The 19,161-nt window shown below is 40.3% G+C and overlaps 6 protein-coding genes across 9 annotated transcripts; 3 read left to right on the plus strand and 3 right to left on the minus strand.

The window, feature by feature from the left end:
• Positions 1 to 10: 10 nt before the first annotated feature.
• Positions 11 to 1,019, minus strand: c6hxorf56 (chromosome 6 CXorf56 homolog). The gene has a single exon (XM_037254530.1). The coding sequence runs from the start codon at positions 889 to 891 to the stop codon at positions 214 to 216; it is 678 nt and encodes a 225-aa protein (XP_037110425.1). The 5' UTR covers positions 892 to 1,019; the 3' UTR covers positions 11 to 213.
• Positions 1,020 to 2,071: 1,052 nt separating this feature from the next.
• On the minus strand, positions 2,072 to 2,837 carry mt2 (metallothionein 2). Its single transcript, XM_037254531.1, has 3 exons — positions 2,677 to 2,837; positions 2,513 to 2,578; positions 2,072 to 2,294 (listed from the first exon to the last, which is right to left on the minus strand). The coding sequence occupies exons 1-3, from the start codon at positions 2,699 to 2,701 to the stop codon at positions 2,203 to 2,205; spliced, it is 183 nt and encodes a 60-aa protein (XP_037110426.1). The 5' UTR covers positions 2,702 to 2,837; the 3' UTR covers positions 2,072 to 2,202.
• A 2,183-nt stretch (positions 2,838 to 5,020) lies between these two features.
• LOC119124679 (lathosterol oxidase-like) lies at positions 5,021 to 8,363 on the plus strand. Of its 3 annotated transcripts, XM_037254877.1 has the most exons (8): positions 5,023 to 5,228; positions 5,418 to 5,431; positions 5,898 to 6,119; positions 6,335 to 6,467; positions 6,549 to 6,649; positions 7,376 to 7,504; positions 7,587 to 7,849; positions 7,896 to 8,363. In XM_037254877.1, exons 1-7 carry the CDS (start codon positions 5,138 to 5,140, stop codon positions 7,806 to 7,808), a joined length of 912 nt encoding a protein of 303 aa, XP_037110772.1. In that variant the 5' UTR covers positions 5,023 to 5,137; the 3' UTR covers positions 7,809 to 7,849; positions 7,896 to 8,363. The 3 variants fall into 3 exon arrangements, with proteins under 3 accessions (XP_037110773.1, XP_037110772.1, XP_037110771.1); XM_037254878.1 differs by having other exon boundaries at positions 5,021 to 5,229; positions 5,419 to 5,431; positions 5,968 to 6,119; positions 7,587 to 8,363; XM_037254876.1 differs by having other exon boundaries at positions 7,587 to 8,363.
• anapc13 (anaphase promoting complex subunit 13) lies at positions 7,919 to 8,981 on the minus strand. The gene is made up of 2 exons (XM_037254880.1): positions 8,738 to 8,981; positions 7,919 to 8,335 (listed from the first exon to the last, which is right to left on the minus strand). The coding sequence occupies exons 1-2, from the start codon at positions 8,834 to 8,836 to the stop codon at positions 8,210 to 8,212; spliced, it is 225 nt and encodes a 74-aa protein (XP_037110775.1). The 5' UTR covers positions 8,837 to 8,981; the 3' UTR covers positions 7,919 to 8,209.
• Positions 8,982 to 8,984: 3 nt separating this feature from the next.
• Positions 8,985 to 10,391, plus strand: LOC119124680 (uncharacterized protein C15orf65-like). Its single transcript, XM_037254879.1, has 2 exons — positions 8,985 to 9,245; positions 9,824 to 10,391. Exons 1-2 carry the CDS (start codon positions 9,167 to 9,169, stop codon positions 10,165 to 10,167), a joined length of 423 nt encoding a protein of 140 aa, XP_037110774.1. The 5' UTR covers positions 8,985 to 9,166; the 3' UTR covers positions 10,168 to 10,391.
• A 345-nt stretch (positions 10,392 to 10,736) lies between these two features.
• Positions 10,737 to 19,016, plus strand: rspry1 (ring finger and SPRY domain containing 1). 2 transcript variants are annotated; one of them, XM_037253947.1, is made up of 16 exons: positions 10,737 to 10,885; positions 11,204 to 11,265; positions 11,350 to 12,001; positions 12,447 to 12,499; positions 13,791 to 13,903; positions 14,118 to 14,244; positions 14,327 to 14,385; positions 14,708 to 14,774; positions 14,854 to 14,985; positions 15,079 to 15,194; positions 15,571 to 15,714; positions 15,786 to 15,897; positions 16,000 to 16,102; positions 16,201 to 16,353; positions 16,547 to 16,651; positions 16,934 to 19,016. In XM_037253947.1, exons 3-16 carry the CDS (start codon positions 11,607 to 11,609, stop codon positions 17,028 to 17,030), a joined length of 1,776 nt encoding a protein of 591 aa, XP_037109842.1. In that variant the 5' UTR covers positions 10,737 to 10,885; positions 11,204 to 11,265; positions 11,350 to 11,606; the 3' UTR covers positions 17,031 to 19,016. The 2 variants fall into 2 exon arrangements, with proteins under 2 accessions (XP_037109842.1, XP_037109841.1); XM_037253946.1 differs by lacking the exon at positions 11,204 to 11,265.
• The last annotated feature ends 145 nt before the right edge of the window (positions 19,017 to 19,161 follow it).

Consider the following 19,161-nt stretch of genomic DNA (forward strand, 5'->3'; position numbering starts at 1 on the left):
CAACCTGCTGTGCCTTTGCTTAAAATCCAGTTTATTTGGTCAAAGTAGAAAAAAAGAACATCTATCAAAGCCATGTACAGTATGCACGGAGAAATATTCATCACTACATACGGTACAGCCGTACAAAATAACACTTTAAACCAAAAGTCCAACATGAGTACTTTTGTAAGCTGACAAATGAAGATTAACTTCAATGAGTTCCTCAGGCCTCGTCTATTTGAATTGATTGTCAATGAGGGTGCCTTTCATTTTTGCTCTCTTGGCCTCCAGCTCGGCCAGCTCCTGCAGCCTCCTCTTGCTCATGCCCTTTCTCTCCAGCTGCTTCTCAATCACTTTGGCGTTCTGCGCGTACGAGTCGGCCACCTCCCTGGCCTCGATTTCCTCCTCCTCCTCGTCGATCGTAGACACCGTGACGGAGCTGAACTTGCCCATGTCTTTGGTTCGCTTCGTCATCATCACGCGGACCTTCTTGGGCGCTTCGGGCTGCTTTTGACTGTACACGCTGGTGCTTCCGACCCCCTGTCCAAATTTAACCACCGCTCCTTCCACAACGAAGGTGGCTTGAGTGTTCTTCTCCTGGTGCTGGTAGAAGAGGAGCAGGCCGCACTTGCCGCACTTTTTGCGGTATTGCCTCTCGATGCCCTCATCTCTCTTGACGTACGCGTTCTCGTCCTGCTCCACGTTGCAGAATTTGTGCGCGTGTTTGATGGCGTCGATCACCCGGGCTCGGTCTCGAGGCCTCATGGGGAGTTTCTCCAGCTGGCAGTCCAGGACCAGCACCATCTGGCCGCACAGACAGTAGTAAACATGAAGGGGCTTCTCTCCGTCGTCGTACTCCTCTCGGTCACGCGTGTCCGAGCACACAACACTTCTAGACACGACCTTCGGCATGTTTACTTTTCAAGTCAAATATTTTATGCCGATTTCGAGTTATTGATTAAACGCCACCGCATTCAATCGAAAGTAAACGCTCATGGCTAACGTACACTTCCGGTAAAAAAAAAATACTTCTGTTGTGCTCTACCGTATTGTTTCCTACGGGGAACGAAAGTCGCACAGTCCAAGAGTTCCGCTGTTAGACAAGGTCGAAATATAAATCCTCCTGATTATTGTTGTTTCAAATGTTTGTTTCAGTTGCACATTTTCGACGTTTCAATTATCAGATGACCGTCAGTTTCCCAATTTTTACTGACAGAAGGCACAAATTCTACCTTAGAAAAAAGAATCCACAAAATATGTCATGAAAAGTGAATCAAACACTGGTGAGCTATGTTAAAATATGTATTTAATAGTCCCCTGGGGGGGAAATAGAGTTGTATACGTGTTAATGGTTTGATTTTTAACAAAATTAATTCGATAGAATTTAATCACCCATTTTCTATTCTGTTTTTCTTAGTCGGGTCACATGTATGTTGTTGGAGCCTGTATCACAGCTGACTAAACAATTGTGTCATGAATTGACATGCTAAGTGACACAAATTTACTTCTGAGATATAGCCAATTATGGATTTTGGGAAACTACTGTTTTATTGGAGCAATGAAGTTTTGCTCTTTGTACAATTTTATTTTATTTTTTTAGAAATGCACACCTTAGTTTTGCAAATTTCAGTTCTGGTTTGAAAAATGTACAAAAGCAACTTAGAAAATCTATGTGATTTGGATCATTTCTTTCTGCACACTGGTGAGGAATCACTGAATTCAAAGATTTATCATGATCAATTATCCTGAACACAAGTTCATTTGGACGTTTTCATCCCCAGAAGCCTTTGTCAGCTGCCTTCAAAGAGGATATCGCTGCATTTTGGTACAAACTACGCATTTAGAATAAGCTTTTTGGATAAAAGTGGTTAAAACATTTAAATGAGTTTCCTTAAAGCCTGCCAAATTAAATCCACATGGATTTTGATTAATTTTCAATGTCAGTACTTTAATTCTAAGCCCCTCTACTTTCACCAAAGTACTTTTAGGGTCAAACATATGTCAGAAACTGCAATAATGTCTGATACATTTATGGCCCTACCGGTTAACATTTTGTGGGGGAAAATACCCAAACCACTAGGACAAACAAAGATTCACATTAATTTAAACGTTTATTTCAGTAATTAACAGATCAAAAATGCATTAGAGACATGGCAGGTGCAATTGGGTGAATCAAACGAAGGTGCATTCATTGATGAAAGGCCAGATGAGGTCAGAAGCACATCACTGACAGCAGCTAGTATCACATGTCTTCCCTTTGCACACGCAGCCTGATGCACATTTGCTGCATCCCGCTGGACAGCAAGAGCAGCAACCTGCGTAACATTAAAAAAAAAAAAAATACAAGTTATATTTATAAAGAAAAATCCTCGAATTACACTTAATCATGACGAGATAAGTAGGCTACTTTTAACTCCGTTGTGCGGGACATTCACGCTATTTCAGATCCACGTGTGAATCAATACTACTAAAACAGTAAGAATAAAACACATTTAAATATAACCACTACGGTAGTTGATGAGATATTACTCACTCTTCTTGCAAGTGGTGCAGGAGCAATTAGTGCAAGCACAGGATCCAGCGCATTTGCAGGTTCCAGCTGAACACACAAAAAGGAAGAACCCACAAGGTCAGACTTAAAATAAACCACGGGCTACAAATGCGCCACAGAATTGATGTTTCTTAGATCATACTCACTCTTGGAGCAGTCGCAAGGGTCCATGGCGTATACTGGTCGGTTGCTTCAAGCTTCTCTGAGAGAGTTGGCAGGTGCTGGTCCGGTCTCGTCTGAGTCGACTCGTCGATGGATGAGAACGGAAAGAAGCTGCTGTTTTATAGGATCCAGTGAGCAACAGGGCCGTGTGCAAAATGCCTTTGACAAACGATTACAAAGAGTTTGTGCACACGACCTTTTTTTGATGAGCAATGAGCAGAGATTGAACCCTGATGTGTGCAGCCCTGAATATTACATAAACACATTTCCTCCCTGGGGCCATTAAAAGGTGAATGGTCGTTTATTTGGAAAGGAAAAGCTCATATTTAGCGTGGGTATTTAGATTAATTCACAATAAAGGTACTGATTGTACGAATTTCGTCAATAATTGGTGTGAAATGAGAAAGGCCACACAGGTTTGCATTATCATACAAATATTAACATTTGTGTTAGGAATTTTGTTAATTATGATGTTAATTCTGTTATTTATTTATTTGTTTGTTTATTGAATAGGGACAATGCACATGCACAGTAATAAACATCAGTATAAAAACAAATGTAAATATGCCGGATGATAGTTGCAAAGATAGTTTTCGTCCGTAGTTCCCAGACAGGCATAAGAAAGAAAATATAACATACATATAAATTAATATACGTAAATACGTAAGAAAGAAAATATAACACAACAATTGTCAGATGACTGGTTTGTTTTCAGCCGTATAATTACTTGAAAAAAGAATGAAAAGAAAAAAAGAATGATTTTTTTTCCCAATCTGGGGCATTTCAAATGATTTGTTTTGTTTTTGTATCGTCGTAACGCCGAGCTGCACACGGCACCTCCCATTTGCACACCGCTTCCTCAAGGCGCACGTGAGCGAGTCAACAGACTAGTGGAGTAAGAGATGCTGCCTTCATGGACCGTGTGCAGTGGGAAACTAACACACTTGTGCACTCACCGCTTACCCAATGCAACTTGGAAAAACAAAAACTCCGTCTCTGAAACTTAATCGAAAATGAATCGCAAATGCTTCTCACACGTAAATCAGCGTATTTATTTTTCTAATGTGTGTGGGGATTATGTCTTTGACGTTCTTTCACTGCGGATGAAACATAAAACAGAATTTCTTTCGTCTTTCGTCCTTTGTGACAAGTTTTTTGTCCTTTCCTTCCGTTTTGCACTCGCTACAGATTTTGTCCGCTCTTTGCCAATAATGTCAAGTCATGCTTACGATGCTCATACAGGAAACGCACCAATGATTTCTATACATATTTCCTAAACATATCCTGATTCCATACTTGATTGAGTAAATACCATTCATATTCTAATCATGGCTGGAGCTCAATAAATAATTGATTAAGTGATTTTGTGAGTGATTTACTGTAAGCCGAGTGTGGTTGCGAGGGTGTTTTTATTGTGTTAAGTAATTGGTTATCCAATTCTAATTAAATGTATATAACATTGTTTTATTATAAAATAACTCATTTACATAGTTTTATTTAATTTTAAGCTTTGCTATGGCAATCTTCAAATGACCTGGGCCCCTGTCTGTTTTAAATGTCAAATATGACACTTATAGTGGCATACAGCCTCTAGAGGGAGACATCCAGTCATCTGATGCAGGCAAACTTATCATGACAGTGCATAAAAATGGCCCAAATGTGAATTAATGCCAATTTTTACAGTTCCCTGCATCACCTAAAAAGAATGTTATACTGTTAGTGACACTGTAAAATTGCACAATTCGGAACCGCCTTTTCCTCACGAGGGTCACGTTTAAACATAAAGTTTTAGTTTTTATTTATTTATTTGCTTTTTTTTTAAAAAAAAGCTTTAATTCAAAAAGACAATTCCCTGCTCTTTTTTTTGTCTCAAAATAGCTACACAATACAGAAAAGAGAGAAGCGAGTGGCCTCACCAGAGTCAAGGGCTTTATAACAGAAAAAAAAAGATATTGTTAAATCATTCATGCATGCAAGGTATTAGTGGTATTCAGTTAGCACCACAGGATGCTTTTTGAGATAAAATAGATACATTTTGAAATTGACTGATATTTCTTTCCTTTCAGAAAAAGGCATACATAGTGTTGCAGTGCGCCTCCACACGAAAGGCCAAATGATGAAACTGGATCCTCCAGCTCCAATATGGGAACATACAGTCAGTTTGTGTTGTGTGTTGTTCCTGTGTGGATTTCAAATGTTCCAATTTTAACCAATTTTAAGTAATGGGCATAAGTTGGTTACGCCACTAGTTACAATGTGAAGATACAGCCAATTGGAGCAGACATTTGCATGCTTGGATCTTGTTTCAGCTCTGAAGTCTGTGAATGCATCCAACATAGTTGTGCCACATGTCTGCAGAAAATAAGTCTACGAGAGGGTCAGCTCGTCCCACTTGAAATTTAGTGCGCGGAAGAAATAGATATTCAGATGATGGCATGAGATTTAATGTCACCAGTGTGTTGCTCAGCTGGTGTGGTGAACTTAAAAGGAGGCGAAGGAGTTGTCTGTTTTCGGGGAAACTTTTCACAGCTGACCTCACTCCTGTTGTGAGAGTAGACAAAGGGACTCGACATCTTGGCTAGGGCGCGAGACACTTCTCTCTGACATCGGTTGAATAAAATCTTTCCCCAATCAGCCGTGTGTGACTGAAGTTTTCCTTCCCCAAGCCAGCCACTTTTTCACCGTTTGTTTGGAAGACCAGCTGACCATCGAAGAGAATTCACCACACTCCCAAAGCAGGTTAGTTCAGTGAAAAGTACACTTTGGGAATGTGTTCATGTGGATTTATTTAGTATGTATTTAAATTAGCAATTGCCACACTTGTGTCCTAAGAGAACCAATTTAACACTATTTCTATGGTATCAAATATTCCGCTCTATCATTTCTGTACAATGCGGTTCTGTTTTTGATTGACTATTAGCTGTGCCTAATATTTTGACTCGTGCATCTCAAGTACTTATGCAACATTGTGTATTTGTGGTTGGCAAATTTGTCTCAATCAAAAGGTTCTGGATTCAAATCTCAGTTCTGACCTTCTTATATAGGTCTCATTAGTTGTACTGCAACCCCAAAAATAAACATGAGAACTTCTCTGACATTGTAATACAGTTTTTGCACTGGATTTCTGTATGTTAATATAGTCCACAGGCTCAAATTAGCTATGTCATGGTAGATGACAGCATTGCATATTATTATTTCTCCACAGATATACCGTGGCATGGATCATGTCTTAAAAGTTGCAGACCGTTATGTCTTCACTCCATATGTTTACCCAGCCTGGTGGCCCGAGGATGGGGCTCTGCGCCAACTCATCAGCCTGAGCCTGTTGACCAACTTTGGAGCACAAACAGTTTACATGATTTTTGGTGCACTGAATTTCTACTTTGTCTTTGACCACAGGCTCATGAAACATCCGCAGTTCATTGAGGTGGGCTGTTTAATAGATCAAAATCTTATATTAACATTTTGTAACAATGTGAGCTTTTATGTAATAATGTTGAGATGAACCAACATCGAAATACATTGCTGTATGATGAAGACATTCTGAATTCCTTTCTTAAATTAGTTTTTAAACGGGAACAAATTATACAGTAGATTACGGGGCTACATCCTCTTTATGATTAATCTTTTGTTCAATGATAGAACCAGATAAGTGAAGAGATCCAACTTGCAACTTCCTCCCTCTTCTGGATGAGCTTTCCCACAGTGCTAACTTTCTTCCTGGAGATCAGGGGTCACAGCAAACTTTTTGATGATGTCAGTGAATCTCCTCAGGGTGAGAGCCATTTTACAAAGAGGCACATTTATTCAAATATTTCTAAAATGTGTTACATTACTACAAGCTTTATTCTGCTAGGCTGGCCGGGGGTGTTCCTGAGCATTGCTGGATTCTTGTTCTTCACGGACATGTGTATCTACTGGATACACCGCTCCATGCATCACAGGAGGATCTACAAGGCAAGTTAAAGCACATCAATGCCAAAATGATATTTAAGGAGTCAAGAATAACTTGGATACGTTTCCGATATTCAGCCAGATTTCAATAACTACTAGCAGAGAAGTCCAATTGCAATTAATTCAATGTTTTAAGGAGGAAATGACTTTGATGAATGAGAATATCCAAATTAGGTTTGACTGAGTCTTTGGTTGCATTATTATATACTGTACCTTTGCCAAATATTGTGTTGATTGCTGTTTGTTGGTTAACGGAACCAAGCAGAAACCGGCACAACTGGCTTCTGTGAGTAACTATGCGGTGGGGGTGACACAAGTTCCAAGAATGTACCTGTTTTGGTTCAAAATAAGATTAGTAAAGGGTAAAGATGAAGTGTTTTTGCTTGATTTTGCTATTTACAGTTGATCTAAAAAATGTATAAATCCAAAAACGTCCAAATGTCAGGTTTATGTGATATAAAAACCGAGACCAATAGAAAAAAATATTTTAATTTTTTTTTTTCACGCTTCATGTCACCTATACCGTGTACAAAACTAGTCTATTGAGTCTAAAATTTTTTAAAATTTTCAAATGATTACTAGCCACAATTTGATGTGACGCATTTACGGTTCAACCATTTTTATATATGCTGAGTTTTGGAATTTGATGCAAGTTTAGAAAATTTCCCCTACTACCTGGATTAAGAAAATGAACAAAATGAATCTACTTGTATTTTCTACTCCCTTCAGTACTTACATAAACAGCATCATTTATTCAAGATCCCCTCACCATTTGCAAGCCATGCCTTCCACCCAATTGATGGCTTCCTGCAGAGTTTACCCTACCACGTATACCCTTTCATCTTCCCGCTCCACAAGGTGATCATCTATGACAATAGTACACTTTTATTCTATTACATTCTGTGGCTCTACAGTATTTTCAGCATGTTGTGTATTTCAGGCCGTCTACCTGTCCCTCTTCATCTTTGTCAACATCTGGACCATCTCCATTCATGACGGCGACTACCGCATCCCCGGCCCCTTAATACACATTATAAATGGCGCCGCCCACCACGTAGATCATCATCTCTTCTTTAACTATAACTATGGACAATACTTTACTCTCTGGGATCGTTTGGGAGGCTCCTACAAATACCCTTCAGTCCTTCAAGGGAGAGGATGACGTGACCGCATTGGCAAGCTTGCAGCAGACACAGCATTGACGCAATGATGGGGCAGTGACATCAAATTTTTTTTTTTTTTCAAGTGTATCAAATGAAAGCACCATTGCAGTGGATTTGTAATGATTTAATTGTTTCAAAGACACTAAGAGGACATCTGTTCACATGCTAACTTAGCCTCGTAAACCGCGTGGGGCTGATTTAAAAAATTGTGAAGTGCAGATTTGTACAAGTGAAAGCAGAACGTGACAAGAGCTGACATGCGTTTTGAAGGACTGCTCCCGAGTAGGAAACCTCTAACAGGTATTTATGAGAGTTGCACACCACTGTGTGCAACTAAGATTAGCAGACTAAAACACACAAACAAAGCAAAACTGTGTTCTACAGTTCATGGAGTGGTGATTCAACTCCCAGCGTTTGGAGTGTTTTCATGGAGGCTCTGCAGGGAAAGGTCTGTCCACTTCATCTCTTGTTCCTTCACAGACTCTGTAGATCCGCCATTGTCCTGCTCAGCCTCAGGGAGTTCACCCTGAAAGACAGCAAACACAACATGATGAGATTACTCTCATCAAATTACTGTTGGTGATTGAGAGGCTCCCTCCAGGCAGCCTCTTTTCACAATCCAAACACATGTGATGCAAGATTTTACCGCTGTCAGGGAAACATTTAGGGAAAGACACACAATCAAAGTATACAACATACAACTGTAAGTATAACACCAAGTACTTTTACGTCTGACTTCCTCCAAATCCAGGACTGCTCCAAATACATCAACAGAACCGTGGAGTGTCTCGTAAAGTCTGTACTTTTTTCTCCCCACGTCTAAATCGCAATTAATGTTTGAAAACCGAACACTTCTCTTGGGTAATTTGACATTTATCTTAACACTTTTTAACAAATTGTCGTCAATATCATGCAAGCACAAAATTACCAGTGGAATTGTGACATCTTCATAGGGCAGTCTGTCTTCCCTCCAGGCGTCATCGGTGAGATCCAAAACTCGACCGTCTCGTTGGATTTCACTGTCCATACTCCGGACAAGACCCACTTTGTACGCTACGACTAATCTGTACTATATTTTCGTGTGTGGCACGAACCGAACAAATACAAGAGTTCGAAATCGACACGTACGTAGATTGTTTTCAGTCTTTTCAGAATGGCGCGTTTATTTAAACGTCATACACCGACGCGTAGGGATGACGCAAAATGACGCGTCATTTTTATTTTACAACTACACTTTTAAACGTTTCAACTTTCAACCATTACACACAGATTACAAAGTTTGTTTAATACCACCGTAATATCTTAAGCACATCGAAGGCTTCGATTTGTGCCGCCTGCAAAACATCGCCTGTGTTTAATGGTCGCTATGGAAACTCGACAAGACTGCGAACAAGCAAAGAAAGACGACGCGTGTTTGGAGGATTCGCTCTTAAACGGTACCTTTGTAAAATTGATTTTTCTTTTGGTTCATTTTTGGTAGCAACTAGTCAAGTATACTTGAGTCCTTAACTAACTAGTAATGCACAGATGACTGATATTGTATTTTTAGATTATTTTGCTCTTATTAAAATTATTGAACTGTAAATATTAATTACGTACTCTGTTTAAAATATCAAGTAGATCAATGTGAAAGATTTAAATGATTTGTGGAGAAGAAAACGTTTTTTTCCCTTCATAAATTGTATACAAAAGAATATAAGGAAATTCATCAATTACCCCCCATTGCAATCAAAAAGACCAGGTAACTTGATCATTAGTGTGAGTAAAGGATTAAAGAAACGACAACATTCAAGTAACCTCTGTAATTACGTTTTTACTGTGGTTTAGTGGCTAAAGTAAATAAGCAAAATTAATGATTACAATCTGCTCTAATATAATCGTTCCTCCACATGACAATAGTGACATGTTAACACATTTATACCTCTGGTATTTGGAGAACAATAGAACTACATGAAATTGTCTTCATTCTCTGTATTCTTTTTAATTTTAACAAAGTTTTTTTTTTTTTTTTCAGCGGGTGCTTCAGCGATGTCTGCCCCGGCCAAAGAGGAGCCAGAAAAAACACAAGCATGCGTCAACTTTGGAAACCCAGTTTTCACTTGCACCACCATACCATCTTGTAAAGGTGTAACTCGATCGCGGTGGTCTCAACGTCAGAACCCCCTGTACAGGACCAGCTCCGCTGACTACGGCCTGTATCCTCCCACCGTTGAAACTACACCGTGTACATACCATCCTAAATCACAGAAATTCACCAATCTCCTGAGCAAGACTGGAATGTACCGTGACGATTGCTTCAACACGACCCTTGACCGCAGCAGAGTCTATGACTGTCCGAATTTACAACACACTATCTGAAAACGCATGTAATCACAATAACTCTACGCTTTATTTACCATGAAATTATTGAGTTTGAAGAAAACATCTAGCATCAATTCTGAAAATGAGTATGTTATCTGATCAGAATACAAGGCTTGCACACAAGTGCCACATTCTGTTTATTAGCCATTAATTTCCATGCATATTGTGGTTGTGTACAAGTCAAACTGTTTGGAATAAAATATTGGTTGCATTCAAAGGGATTGCAATGGTGTTGTAATGGGTTGTCCGTTCCCGGTTGTCCTATTCCAGCACCATGACCATGTGTCAGTGAAAAAAAGATTCAGATTTAAAAAGTATGTCAGGGTGATGCATTTCAGTTTGGTGACACCTGTTTTATTTATTTGTTTGTTTAATTACTATTTTATTATATTTCATAAAAAAATATTGGTTTCCAATAATGTGTTACACATCATATTTATATATGGACAAAATATTGCAGAACGTGGGATTGATATAATTTAAAAATATTGTGCGTGCGCGTTTTTTGTTGTTTGTTTTAATGTACAGCGCCTCGGAATCATCTCTGTATCCCGTCTGATGAGAGTGATGGTCAGTCTGATGCTAGCTGCCTACGCTACGGAACTTAGCATGGAGCTTGCTAAGCAGCAGTCCCGTTTCGCGTCTTCCTAATGTGCCTAACATATGAAGGTAGTGGCAATCGAGAATGGCGTGTTGATGAATACGAGCTCGTTGGGTAAATATACTTTTTATTACGTTGGCTGGCTGCAGAAGCACTACGCCTAGTTGACTGCATCTTGTGTTTGCTAACTCGTGCAGTTTGACAGTCATGGTTGCTGTCGTCTAGCAGCTGGTTAGCCACTGCCTAGCTAGAAACCTATTTTGGCCACGTTTCGGCGTACGGAGACGTGAGTTTATATGGAAATGAAATTCAAATCATAAGCGACGCTGTAGTTACGACTTTTTAGACTTGTAGTTTTATTTAGAGCTGCCATTGCTAGAACTGTTGCTTAGTGGGTGGCTAGCAAGCTAACACGCTAACTGTCTGTTTTAGTTGCCGGGACGAGCCCCCAGCTGGAAATTAGGCAAACGTATGTGAATCAACAGATCGTATTGGTAAATGGCATGTTATCTGTTGCTGGTTTTCACAGCCTGACCTTAAATTTGTCAAAGACTTACCTCCAATTATATTTTGTGTAGGTCCTGCCCAAATGCTTTTGGGTCCCTTGGTTTTCCAAAGTTGTGTGAGACCAGGAGAACCTCTAAATCAGAACTCTGTGATGCTGATGATGATTAAAGAATTCATCACATCACCTGATCCTTCTTGGTCTACGAACCCCGTTGTGTGTTGTTAAACATATGTCCAAATCCTTGCTTGGAGTCATGATGATCATCTGGGCCAGTCCAACCCTGCCCCTTGGGACAAGAACCCCCCATTACCAAGTTCATCAAATGATATGATAGTAGTTACCTGGATCAGTTTCTGTGCCTGCAGGAGCCTTGCACAGGTTCTGCTCTTCCTTTCCTCCACAAACACCTTTCTTTCCCCGTGGGAGACCCTCGCCTTTGTGCTTGCTGGCCCTGTAACCATGGGTAATAGCTGCGTGTGCCGGGAGGACAGCGATGCAGAGGACCAACACCACGGGACATCGAGGGCATCTCGAGGACAAGTCAGGCGCGCAGATGGTACGGGCACAGCGGTTGATGCGGGAGAGTCTCGTAGCGGTCGCCCAAGAGACCCGGTCAGACCCCCGCGCAGGGGGCGCGGCCCCCATGAGCCACGACGGAAGAAGCAGAATGTAGATGGCCTGGTGCTGGACACGCTGGCTGTCATCAGGACCCTTGTAGACAAGTAAATAAGCCGTATCACTGCCTCTAATGACAATTATTAATTAAAGACAAGCAAGCCTTATAGACTATAATACTTTTTAACCCTCCTCCCCAAAATGTGAATCAATTGCAGTGTATAAACCTTTCATTTTTTTCATTTCACAATAATGTGGCTCTAATGTGAAGTGAGTGTGTACACAGATAGCCTACTTTCCTCCCAAACGATAAAGTTCCCACCAATTTGTAAATTAGCAACTCATTTGAATTAAACAAGTAGCTGCAAAAATTTCCATTCAAATCAAGCACTTGCTCCTCAATGAAATAGGGCATGTTAAATATTTGCTAAAAAACTGGTCTGGCTAATAATTAAACAAATGAAATGATTTCAGGTCATGCCGTTTTCTTAGCAATTGTTACGCACAGACTGCTTTCACATTCTAAAACAGATTTTTGTGTGTTTTCACCAGTGATCAAGAACCACCTTATTCCATGATCACTTTACACGAGATGGCAGAGACAGGTAAGAACATTTACAATAGGGATAAATCAAGTGTCCGCTGACATATGATCGGTCTCAATCATTCATCTGGTACGAAAATTTCTCCCTGTTCTACTTTGCCTCATATAGTGAAATTAAGCAAATGATGAATAATGTAGTTATTTAACAGTAATGAAGATGCCATTGTCCATGTCTGATATGTTACGTTTCTGTGAGGGAAAACCATTTGACCTAACACTCTTGACAAGTAAGTATACACTGCGTTCCCAATTATAATGCAAATGTGATTTTCCTAAATAATCAGTAAGCCATTATCATTTTCAAGTCATCGCAATGACAGTACAAGTCAGATGTTATTGAACAAGCCTCCCAATGATGAAACGAAAACGCAATGTTCCGAACTGTTAGGCGCAACAGTTTCAAAACATTTCGTCGTCACAAACAATAGAAAATAATTATTTTTGAATCAGAAGCATAAGCAGGTAATATTGAGTGAAATTAAAGAGCACGTGTGAAGTGAGTTGAGAAATTGCTTAATGCAATCTAGTTAGGTCATAAGTAAACGAATGAAACATTACACAATTATTAAAGCATGAAAAAAATAATTTTGTTGTAGTTTAGTTGTGTTATACAATCAAGTTACAAGTTCAAGATTAAAGTGATTCAGTATTTGACTCACCTGATGTGAACGCTTCACGGCCGGTAACTGCCACTATAAGAATAATCCCTCTCCTGCGCCATGTTCTTGGCTTTTTTTATGACCGCTATCCATTTACAACACTCATTTTGATCATCTGTAGAGTGTTGGTCACTTCTTTGGTCCCGTTTGCTGTCACACCCTGGTTGTCGACCATCCTCAAAGTCATGCTTTTATTCAAAGGAGCGACATGTTTCCCTTTACTTATGTCTGGTGCACTGCATTGTGGGGTACGTGACATCAATGTCTGGATCCTATTGTACTCTTACGGAGCCACTTGATTGAACAGTAAATGCAAGTACTAAAAGTGGCCTGATAATGCAGTGGTTGAGTTGCAGAAGACCAGAAAATACTTGGTTTTATACTATTTTACCTTGTTTGTCCTGTTGTCGTCGGGGAGATGGGAAACGGAACCTTTAAGAGTTTTTGATTTTGATTGGGCATGTTGCACTGGAGCAACTAAGATTGCGCTTTTTTTACTTAGTTCCTATATAAAGGGGGCCAAGTCCCTAAATCAGGCCTTTGGTTTATTAGGAGCACAAAAACTATGATTTAGTATATTGCGACACCTCTGCGCCGAAGCTCAAGTTGCATCTTGTCTTTCGTGTCTCTTAGATGACGGCTGGTTGGAAGTTGTCCAGTCTCTGATCCGAGTGATACCATTAGATGACCCACTTGGCCCTGCAGTCATCACCCTGCTGTTGGATGAGTGTCCCTTGCCCACTAAGGTGAAACGTGTAGTGAATTTACTAAAACCTTTTTCTCACTACTTAGAATTTAGGGGGGGGACAAAGTAAATTACTCAACTCTAAAACCTACATGAATGAAATCAAATTTTTGTCATTGTTGATACGTGTGTTAAATTTCCTTGTGCATTTGACGATGCTAAAAAGACTTTCCAAGTGCCATCTTTATTAACTTGGCGACTGGTGTTGTCTTTAGGATGCTCTCCAGAAACTGTCGGACATGCTGAGTCTAAGTGCGGCCGTGGCCCAACAGGACGCTCTGACTCCCGCCAAACACAGAAACACCACAGCTGTCCTCGGATGCTTGGCTGAGAAACTGGCTGGTACAGTGACACCCTTCAATATTTGCGTTGTCTTTTCACACTGACCCGATTATCCTGCTAATTTTGTGTCTTCTATCCTAAGGACCAGCCAGTATTGGACTCTTGAGCCCTGGAACTCTCGAATACCTTCTGGAGAGCATGGTGAGCATTGTCGGGATAAAAAAGAGGCACACTTTGAATAAAAGTATTTTGTTTTTAGAAGACCACAATAATGGATGACGAATAAATCAGCCCCTGAACTATTCTTGCTTCTGCAATTACACTTGTTCTAAGTTCTTGGATCCCTTTAAGTTTCTCTCTGCTAAACAAATCTTTCACTGGAGAAAAACCTGCTGGAGCTAAAGCTAACAAAAAAAACCTCCTAACTTTCCATCACGTCGTGACTGATTGCTCATGTGGAATTCGGCGAGGTAATGTAAGAACATGCAAATGAATGACGAGTTCATGTGTCTTCTACCCCAAGAGCTCTGAAGCGCATCCCACTGTGATGCTGTTTGCGCTGATTGCCTTGGAGAAGTTCTCTCAGACCAGTAAGTTCACTCATCAACTCCCTGAGGAGATTCCCTGACACTGAGTTGAAAAAAAAAGCAATGCGTCTGTCACCCTCAGGTGAAAACAAGATGACAGTATCTGAGTCTTGTATAAGCAAGAGGCTGGCTGTGTTGGAGTTGTGGGCAGAGCACACGGACTACCTGAAGAGGCAGGTCGGATTCTGCTCGCAGTGGAGCTTGGACAACCTGTGTGAGTTGGCCTGCGTATTCGACAAGCCGCTCCATTGATTTTGCGTGGTTGAGGTACTAAGAGAATGACGAGCTGATCCTCTTTCCCGTCCAGTCCTGAAAGAAGGCCGTCAATTCACTTACGAAAAGGTCAACCTCGCCCATATCAACGCCATGCTCAACAGCAATGATGTCAGCGAGTACCTCAAGATCTCCCCCAGTGGATTAGAGGTCAGTTTGACTAAAATTAGCTTCAATGGTTTATAGTTAAGTAGATGGGGGGAAAAAAACCAAAATTGTATTTCCACTGATGTGTGTGTGTGTGTGTATATATATATATATATATATATATATATATATATATATATATATATATATATATATATATATATATATATATATATATATATATAATTGGTTATCGGAATTTTTTTACTACCTGCATCGGTCTAGAAAACTCCATATTGGTCGAGCACTGATAAATAAAATGCATTTTTGCATCCAAACCCCAAAATACAATCCAGATCTTTCCTCTCCAGATTTGTAGCAATGATGGATGAAACACAGCACAAATGTCACATTCCTTTTTTTTTTTTTCCCACCACAGGCCCGGTGCGATGCGTCATCCTTTGAGAGTGTGCGTTGTACGTTCTGCGTGGATTCGGGCGTATGGTACTATGAGGTGATAGTCATCACATCAGGCGTGATGCAGATAGGATGGGCCACCAAGGACAGCAAGTTCCTCAACCATGTAATCATTCCGTCTCCCGGCTGGCCTGCTATTTCTCGCCCCGTCTGTGCAACTGATTTTACCTGTCGCAGGAGGGCTACGGGATTGGCGATGATGAATACTCGTGCGCATATGATGGCTGCAGGCAGCTCATCTGGTACAATGCTCGCAGTAAACCTCACGCTCATCCCTGCTGGAAGGAGGGTACGACATGTTTTATATTATTACTAATTGGCACGTAGCAAGATTAGTTGGAATAATTTTTCTTAGTTGTGATCATGCTCTGATGATGGCCTATCTTCGTAGGAGATGCAATTGGCTTCCTGCTGGACCTCAGCAAGAAGCAGATGATCTTCTATCTCAATGGACATCAGTTGCCTCCAGAGAAACAAGTCTTCTCCTCTGCCACGTAAGTTCATACGTGATGGTTTCTTTTTCCTGTCTTGTTTAGGTTCTCCCAAATGATATCCTGCACCTCCCCATCTCTTCTTTTTGGGGGGGGGTCAGGTCCGGCTTCTTTGCGGCAGCCAGTTTCATGTCATACCAGCAGTGTGAGTTTAACTTTGGCGCCAAGCCTTTCCGCCACCCGCCCTCAATCAAGTTCAGCACCTTTAACGACTTTGCTTCGCTGCTACCAAGTGAAAAGATCATCCTACCAAGGTAAGATTAAGCTAAGTGTGTTTTTTTTTTTTTCCTTTGGACTGTTTTATACTGAGATTTCACAAAGCAACAACATAAGTACGATAGAAATACATGTTTTACCTACAAGTCGTTGCAGTTGTAATGGTGAGAGTCATGACAGGAAACTTCATCATCATCATTTGACACAAACAACGTTTTCTGTTTTATCTAGACATCGGCGTCTGGCTTTACTGAAGCAAGTTAGCATCCGCGACAACTGCTGCACTCTGTGCTGTGACTTCATGGCTGACACAGAGCTGCGGCCCTGCGGACATGGGTATGCATACGCATTTTCAAAAGTTCTATATTTTGAAGCAACAGCGGCATATCATGCAGAGCGTTACATGAGACCACCTCGCATGACTCTTCAGCTGCTATAAAAGGATGTTTCGATATATATATTTTTTTTGCCTTGGTTATTTTTACAATTTTCCATTCCCATTAAATTGTAAAATAAAATGAAAATTACCCAAGATTCATCTGATAAATGAGCAGATGACTCTTTTGATGACCCTTTTTAGCCAACATTTTCATTGTCTCTTCTCTGTTCTTTTTCCAGGGGGATGTGTATGCAGTGTGCCTTACAGTTAGAAACGTGTCCCCTCTGTCGCCAAGACATTCAGACTCGCGTCAGACTCGTTGCACATGTCTCCTGACACACTTCCCGTGAGGAGACAAGCACAAGCCGTACTGGCTCCTCCCGCTCCAAGCCCCTCCGGCCCAGACGGTTTGGAGGACGGTGCCGCAGTAAACGGACCAGAACGGCGCGTTCTGGTCAGAAGAGGTCTTGGTGGTGGGGTGATGATAGGAAAGAGAGGAGATGACCACAAGAGCAGAATTCCTAGGAGCTCCACACCTCCTCTTGTGTTCTTCTGAGCAGAAGCAAGATCCTCCTGAACTGTATGCCTGCCTACCCTACAGGAGTGAGTCAAAACAAAGTAATCAAGATGACATCAGACGACTCCTCTGCAAAACACAGTTGGCGGACCGCTTGACAAATTACAATACCGCCTGTTTGGAGGCCATTGTTTTGATTCTGAAAGAACAGGGTAGACACAGTCACAAATACAGTACAGTGTTAACCTAAGGTACAGACAAATACTATGGGGTGTATTTGATTTTTATATTACTGGGTGTAAATCTGCATTGTAGCATTGTCTTTGTCTTTGCTCCATATTATATAAACATCCCTCAGTTAACAATGTCCCTCTCTGCGCTGATCCATGGCCCATGATATGAAATGTTCACAATCCTGGACAATTTGATGCATTAATGTTGGAAAACCAAAAACATGCAAGCCTCATTTAGTTTACAACGGTGAATGTTAAATATCCAGTCTCACCTGAGGAATGTCTACTGCCAATGTAAGCAACCTTCAATTGGATACGGTCATGAGTTCAAACAATCTCTGTTCCCCTATGCTTTATTTCAAGTATTAGATTGTTCACTGTGGTGAATGTCAGTCAAGTACATTCAAAAGATGCTCCCAGATGGCTAACCTTGATAATAAACTTAAGCGGAACCAACTTAGTAAGTCTTTAGCTTGCTTAATTAGATTGAAACATAAATGTGGCATCGCGACAATGTCTTAATTACCTTTTAGAGGTGTAATGCAAAATAAAATCTAAAAACGGTCATTATGGCTTAACCGTAGTACAGTACATAATAAATCTGATTTGAGAGGAAAAATATCTGCCATCTCTGGATCATCTTGTGCCTCTAACAAAAATCCACCACACCTGAGGAAAAAAACAATCACAAGGCTTGTGTTCCCTTGGTTCTCCAGAAAAGCACCTTATTGGAAATGGCACTTTATCAGTTTGACATTTTATTTATTGTGCTACTGTCAAGCCTTAATGACTTTTAACAAATAACTTTTTTTTTTTAACTGCCCACTCCCCCTAAGATACAATTAAGACGTCTTTCCAACCACAAAAAAATGTGGTGGGATTCAACAGAAAGACAATTGAAAAATTTGCAGGGAAGTTGCTGGACTGTTTTAGTGGTAAATTACTCTTAATACTAATGTGAAAGTATCCCCCAAGTGTTTGTGGAGAAAATTGTTTGGCATCTGTATGTTCCTATCTATTTTTTATGCATTTTGCTATGAATCATGGCACGCTTAGTAAGTCTGATTGTTTACAAATCGTCCTCAAATCTATCATCCTCGTTACAAGCAGTCGAGACCGCTTCAGACTGACTTTACATTGGATATCATGTTTTCTGGATGAATTTCGGCCCACCTTTATTTGTTGACTTTGTTTTCAAGGGTGTTTTTCTTTCTGGGGCTTATCAATAGATGCGGTTCAATTGTTCATAAGATCAACAGAAATGTATCCACCATATGCATGACTGTAAATCTATAAAACTAAGAGTATACTGGGAGGATTTTTGAAGATGACTTGAATTGCTCAGTGAGACAAGTGCTTGTCTAGTTACTCAGATAATTTGGAGCACCTTAAATGAGGACCCTAGAGAAATAATTAGTTGTATTCCTGGAGATGAAGTTCAGGATAAAATTGCGAAATATTTAGACAAATTAACTGAGGAATTTCGCCCCAGAATTCCCAAAGATGTGATTTATCAAAGAACTGTTGTATCCTCAATTGTGCTATTTGTAATAAATGTTTATGTGATGTTTGTGTGACAAAGTAGTCTTTCTCACATCCTGCCAAATCATTTGGTTTTCTAAGTTCTAAGTTATATTACTTAAATAACGCTGGCTGAATACCTGCTTTCACAATTTGGTAAATTTCATATTCTCACAAATCTACATTATAGGTAAGT

The sequence above is a fragment of the Syngnathus acus genome, chromosome 6, assembly GCF_901709675.1.
Source record: "Syngnathus acus chromosome 6, fSynAcu1.2, whole genome shotgun sequence".
NCBI lineage: Eukaryota > Metazoa > Chordata > Actinopteri > Syngnathiformes > Syngnathidae > Syngnathus > Syngnathus acus.

Excerpts from the sequence above, each read along its gene's own strand:
- c6hxorf56 (XM_037254530.1), bottom strand. The coding sequence starts at position 891 with ATGCCGAAGGTCGTGTCTAGAAGTGTTGTGTGCTCGGACACGCGTGAC.
- rspry1 (XM_037253947.1), top strand. The coding sequence starts at position 11,607 with ATGATAGTAGTTACCTGGATCAGTTTCTGTGCCTGCAGGAGCCTTGCA. Across the intron at positions 14,386-14,707 it reads AATACCTTCTGGAGAGCATG|AGCTCTGAAGCGCATCCCAC; the intron begins GTGAGCATTGTC and ends TTCTACCCCAAG. Across the intron at positions 14,775-14,853 it reads GGAGAAGTTCTCTCAGACCA|GTGAAAACAAGATGACAGTA; the intron begins GTAAGTTCACTC and ends TGTCACCCTCAG.
- anapc13 (XM_037254880.1), bottom strand. The coding sequence starts at position 8,836 with ATGGACAGTGAAATCCAACGAGACGGTCGAGTTTTGGATCTCACCGAT. Across the intron at positions 8,336-8,737 it reads AAGATGTCACAATTCCACTG|GGTGAACTCCCTGAGGCTGA; the intron begins GTAATTTTGTGC and ends GCTGTCTTTCAG.
- mt2 (XM_037254531.1), bottom strand. The coding sequence starts at position 2,701 with ATGGACCCTTGCGACTGCTCCAAGA. Across the intron at positions 2,579-2,676 it reads CCCTTGCGACTGCTCCAAGA|CTGGAACCTGCAAATGCGCT; the intron begins GTGAGTATGATC and ends TTGTGTGTTCAG. Across the intron at positions 2,295-2,512 it reads CTGCACCACTTGCAAGAAGA|GTTGCTGCTCTTGCTGTCCA; the intron begins GTGAGTAATATC and ends AATGTTACGCAG.
- LOC119124679 (XM_037254876.1), top strand. The coding sequence starts at position 5,138 with ATGTCACCAGTGTGTTGCTCAGCTGGTGTGGTGAACTTAAAAGGAGGC. Across the intron at positions 6,120-6,334 it reads AACATCCGCAGTTCATTGAG|AACCAGATAAGTGAAGAGAT; the intron begins GTGGGCTGTTTA and ends GTTCAATGATAG. Across the intron at positions 6,650-7,375 it reads ATCACAGGAGGATCTACAAG|TACTTACATAAACAGCATCA; the intron begins GCAAGTTAAAGC and ends TACTCCCTTCAG.
- LOC119124680 (XM_037254879.1), top strand. The coding sequence starts at position 9,167 with ATGGTCGCTATGGAAACTCGACAAGACTGCGAACAAGCAAAGAAAGAC. Across the intron at positions 9,246-9,823 it reads GGAGGATTCGCTCTTAAACG|CGGGTGCTTCAGCGATGTCT; the intron begins GTACCTTTGTAA and ends TTTTTTTTTCAG.